Source organism: Caenorhabditis remanei, chromosome X, assembly GCF_010183535.1.
Source record: "Caenorhabditis remanei strain PX506 chromosome X, whole genome shotgun sequence".
In the NCBI taxonomy this organism is placed as follows: domain Eukaryota; kingdom Metazoa; phylum Nematoda; class Chromadorea; order Rhabditida; family Rhabditidae; genus Caenorhabditis; species Caenorhabditis remanei.
This window is the reverse complement of record NC_071333.1, coordinates 16683100-16688212: the sequence shown is the minus strand read 5'-3', so window position 1 is coordinate 16688212 and position 5113 is coordinate 16683100. Positions and strand designations below refer to the sequence as shown.

The 5113-nt window shown below is 35.9% G+C and overlaps 1 protein-coding gene across 1 annotated transcript; it reads left to right on the top strand.

Annotated features, from left to right (window-relative positions):
- Positions 1 to 526: 526 nt before the first annotated feature.
- On the top strand, positions 527 to 978 carry GCK72_025356 (uncharacterized protein; the record flags this gene model as incomplete). The annotated part of the gene is made up of 2 exons (XM_003103689.2): positions 527 to 607; positions 709 to 978. The coding sequence occupies 2 exons, from the start codon at positions 527 to 529 to the stop codon at positions 976 to 978; spliced, it is 351 nt and encodes a 116-aa protein (XP_003103737.2).
- Between the last annotated feature and the right edge of the window lie 4135 nt (positions 979 to 5113).

The window sequence follows — 5113 nt, the reverse complement described above, 5'->3', positions numbered from 1 at the left end:
TTTTGGAAGATTTATATTTAATGTGTGTAATCTGAAAGCTTATACCACCATTGACACATAAAAACAACATAACAACCCACGAATACATAGGCTTCATAAAAAATGAGACGCCGTTGGTCGTCGTTTCATCATCTTCATCAGCCATCCAATCTTCCACACATTTTCTGATATTCCAATGTTATTTCTTCTATATGCTTTCCAATTCCTAGATTTCTATATTCTTCTGTCTGAATGTTTTGACATCTAGACAATGATCAACCAGGACTACAGACAGCGGTCTAGTTCCGTTGAATTTTGTGATAGATAACAGAAATTAGTGGTACAGCGTGTTATTACGAGCTTATTATCACCCTGTTTTTTCGATTTTCAGAAAATCAGGGTTTGTTCTTATATATAACCTGTTTTTAACCGCTACCACCTTTAATTCATTGTGGATTCTGCTTTTTTTTTATTTGGTCTCTTCCGTGCTCGTTGTTCTTCTACAGTGTCATTTCAAAGTAATTATTTCATTATTTCAGAGCGAAAAATGAACTCAACCTTGGTTTTCTTTGTTGTCGTCTCCGGACTTCTCATCGCTGCTAACGGTCATCTCGCTGAATTTGAGCAGGTGATTTTTATATTTTCCCATAGTACTTCTTAGAAATACCTAACCAAACTTTAATAGTCCCAACTGTAAACCATAGAACAAAACTCATCAAGACGTTACAGCTCGGCTACGGTAGCTCTGGCTTCAAGCCACAATTCGAGGTGTCGCCGATCCAGGCGCGCACCGGAGTGAACTTTGAGACCTATCGCAACATGCAGAAGGACTCGTTCAACACACCGCTGTTCGCTCAGGCACTTCGCGGTAATCAAGTTCTCGAGAAAAGACCACAATCGCCATGGCCACTCCGCAACTGCTACTTGTCACCGGTGCAGTGCCTCCTGCCAGTGCAACAGCATCAATTCAACAAGTTCCACAAGAGATTCATGCTATAAATTGTAGATTTTGAATGATCACTAATATCGATCTCTTTTCCGTTTTTCTTGATCTCTGTGTTTATTTATTCGATCTCTTTGTGCCCATTTCTATGTGTCTCAATTAATGAAACAATGCCAACGTTAGTCAGATTTTATATTTCAGAGAAATCGACTGGATCCAGTATCTATCTCGAAAAATTTCTTGTCTAACAAAACGGAAAACATATAATTAAAGGAATTCTCAAATAAGCAGTTAGCATTTTCTGCCTATTTATTTGGATACCTTTGAAGATCAGGATCAAGCTCAGGAGTCATGCAACATAAAAAAAAATAGTTTATTCATTATGTTGGCCTTGTGCTCCTCTAGAATACAGTAATACCAGCCAATTATAAACAAATTGCGTCTGCAGGTTTGGTTTCAAACTCATGTGTGCCTGCTTGGAGAAATTTTGCGTTTTTATTAGGTTTTAGTGTCTTATTTCAGTTAATAAGCATTTCAAAAGTATCCAGACCCATTTTAGTCTGAAAAGTTATTATTAGTGTCAGTTCCAATAAGGTCCAGTCTCTCTGTAAAGTTATTACTAAGAACGTCTGCAAGTGACAGCGTGTAGTCCGGCACTCACCTTTTTGGGACGTCATTCGTGAAAAATAATAATCTGATTTCTCAGACTATCAAGACCAACAGTTCATTTTCCATAATCTGTCTGAAATATCTGCAATTCGAGGAGACATACTTTAATGTCTGTCAATCGGGGGAATCCTCTTTCACACTAGGCTAATAATAGAAGCGGTAGGCGGTGAATGAGCAGTGATGTTAGACCCCATTTTCCAGTCATGCTATGTGACTTTCAGCAATACGCAAGACATTTAAAATACCCTGGCTTACTGTAAGCTTGATGTTTGACACTTACTCTAAACTATTATTAGAGATTTAATCAGTTGTTTGATTCTTGGTTGGTGACGAATTCTAGTAAGAGCCACATAAATGTTTCCAGTGGAAGTTTTCCCCTATCCTGGTGAGCATTTCACGTTCCAAAGAACTTGATTCTGAATACTGATCTTTCAAAATTACTGGAATACTGGAATAAGTCAGCCGGACAAAACAGTAATTGCGAATATTACTGTTAACGTCTTGTGGAATTAATTCTTGTTCTAATCGTGTCATTTTAAGCTTTGGTGGTTTTATTCCTCTACCAACCAAAATTTTCTCAATGGGCCCAGTTTTTTAAAAATTCTCTTATCATTTTGTCAAACGCAAAGATTAACATTTACAAAAGTTTTATTTGAAATGAAATTTGATAAACGTGGTAGAAATAAACAAGACCTCGCATTAATACCAAAACCCGATCAATAAAAACGAAACAATTATTACTATTTCTTGTATCCAAAAAAAGAAGGCTTGTTGTTGGATAACAGCAGTCTGGAGTATATTTTGCTCAACGATTTGTCTTCAAACACACGCAACATTGGTTGCAATTTCGAACTTTGTGGAAAATTTCCGAGGAGACACTGAGCAGGAGAGAAGAAACAGTTGCGTTCGAATTTGTAGTCACTGAAAGGAAATGGTTGGTCATTTTGTGAAAATTCAAAAATTGTAACTTACTGTGTTATAGGATGAGTCCGGTGAGGGTGTATGAGCAGTGTAGCAGATGATAGTGTAACCAACATGAAGATAGTGATCAGAAAATTCATTTTGATATATAGTTCAAGAAGTCCAATGTGGTCTTTTATATATATGCCTTTCTGGAAGGCGGAGCAAAAGTGTTCATTCAGAAACTTTGTGATTTCCCAATGCTGAATTTACTTTTCCGTTTTATCCGGGATAAACCACGCTTTTCGAATTTATTCTTATTGCTATCAAACATATGACGATTCACTTCTTTTGCTAATACGAGGGGGTTGATGATTGAACATTTGCCTCCGGTACAGTAAAATCATTTTTGTTGCCATCTAAGATAACATCATCAGTTCTCTATTTCCAATCATTAAAATGATGCACTTCACAACAGGATTATTTTTGATATATTGGAAGTAGATTTTCAGAGTTTAAACGGATTGAAAATAGAATGAATCAGTTGGATCAAGTGAACTTTCATTTTGTGTGATGTGATTTTGGAACATCTTTTGGAGTTTGTTTTCAAGGTTCAATTCTTTTGCAAGCAGTCGTTCCTTGTCAACTGAATAATCTTGAGACGTCTGTGCCATGCTTCCCGGGTTTGAAAACAAACATAAACATCATTGAATGCGGTGTTTGGTTGATATGATTTTGAAAGTCCGGCTGAATGTAAGATGTTCCGTGGCAGTCGGTAATATTTATTTATCCAACTTTCACTATCATCAGAAATCACAAATAAAAATAACTTTTCGAAAACATCTGGCCAGTGGTAACTGTTGGTAAACAAGTAGAGAGCTTCAGAGCATACCAAAATCCTAGTTATGTATTTATGTTAAACTATTAGTTGCAATAATTTGATTACTGTAGGTGGTAATGTTGAAATGTTTTCCTTCAAGAGTCCTAAAATGTTCAATGCCCCATTTCATATATTTTTGTACTAAAATAAGATACTCATCCTTCGTGTCTCATTTTTCCCAGAACCGCTACATTCTACTTTTTTTCAGAATCCCAGTTATCCCAACGGATACAAATTTTGACTAATCCCTATATCCCTTGAGGGCTAAAATAAAGTATCCGTAAACTTATCAAGTAATGTTAAAATCCCCTTTTCCTGTTCAGATACGGACTTACCATTTTTATAGTATTCGCTCTTTAATTGATTAGTTCTTTTTCACCATGTGATTTCAAATTTTTTTACTTGGCGAAATGCGAAATCTGCAACCATTCATCTTTGTACCAGACAGTGAAATCGTTAAATTATTTGATCAGAAGCAAAATTTGAAAATTCGGAAAGGCGTGGATCATCTCCAGATAAGACTCATCAGAAAACAAATTACCACAATGGGGAAGAGATTTCTGAATGAGAATATTCTTGCTCCTCCCCATTCAGGTCCCCCATATAAAAGAGTGGAAGTGTGAGTGTATTGAACATAAAAATAATATATTCATGATGAATCAATTAATTGTGTTGCTCAGTATCATTTTCTTGTCTTCAGCTGCACGGTTGCCGCATCCTCACAGAGTTCATCATCCAATCAGACAGTAAGTTTCATTCGATTTTTTTGAAAATCAAATACTAATGAATTTTCATTTTCAGTGACTACAACTTTGAACGGAATTGTTTTTTCTCACCAGCCCAATGTCTTCTTGGCAATTTCCCCAGAAGTTCAAAACTACAACCAATGTTGCGTGTGTTCGAAGACCGCTCTCTCAATGAAATCTACTCAAAACTTCTAATCACGAATAGCAAGCCTGCTTTTTTCGGCTCCAGGAAGTAGGACGTTAATTTTGATTACTTGTATTATGATTTACTGGTGTTTATAAATAACTAAAACGGTTGTTATTCTTGTATATATGTAAAATTTATGAATCTGAATAAAAGTTTTTATTGATGTTTCTTGTCTTGTTTTTTATTACAGGATGAATATCTAAAGGAAAAGTTTTCAAACAAGAAACAAGATTATGTTTGTAAAAACAAAAGTTTTGTTTTCAGGTATTCGTTTTTTACAGCTTCACTAAATCTTCACTAAAATCCGTGCGGGTCACTACCACTTAATTCAATGAAAAGTTGTTTAGCTTACATGTTAGTTGTTTTTCCCAAACTTGTCACGGGCCGGGACAAATTCGGAATGTCCGGCCGGGGTTTTAAATTCAAAAAAATTTTCAACTTAACTTAACCTTTGACTATACTTCAGAAGTCAATCGAAATCTATTTATGCAGCAAGAAATGTTATTTTGTTATGTAAAAATTTAAAAAATTCAAAAAAAGTTGGCAAAAAACCGGGAAATTTTCTTGGCCAAGCAAGTTCTCAGCTCGGTTCGGTCCGGACTTTTCGAGCGGCGCCGAAATTTGATAAATTTGATTTTTACAAATTTGTTCAACTATTCCGACAAAGTTGAGTAGAACGATGTTCACCTGAAACTACCGTAACCCAGTAATCACCTCCTACACATGTCAGTCGTTGGTCAGCATGCAGATTCCGATAATGATTGTCATATGGAAAGGATGTCAAGAAGTTTGATGCAGTCTGGTGATAC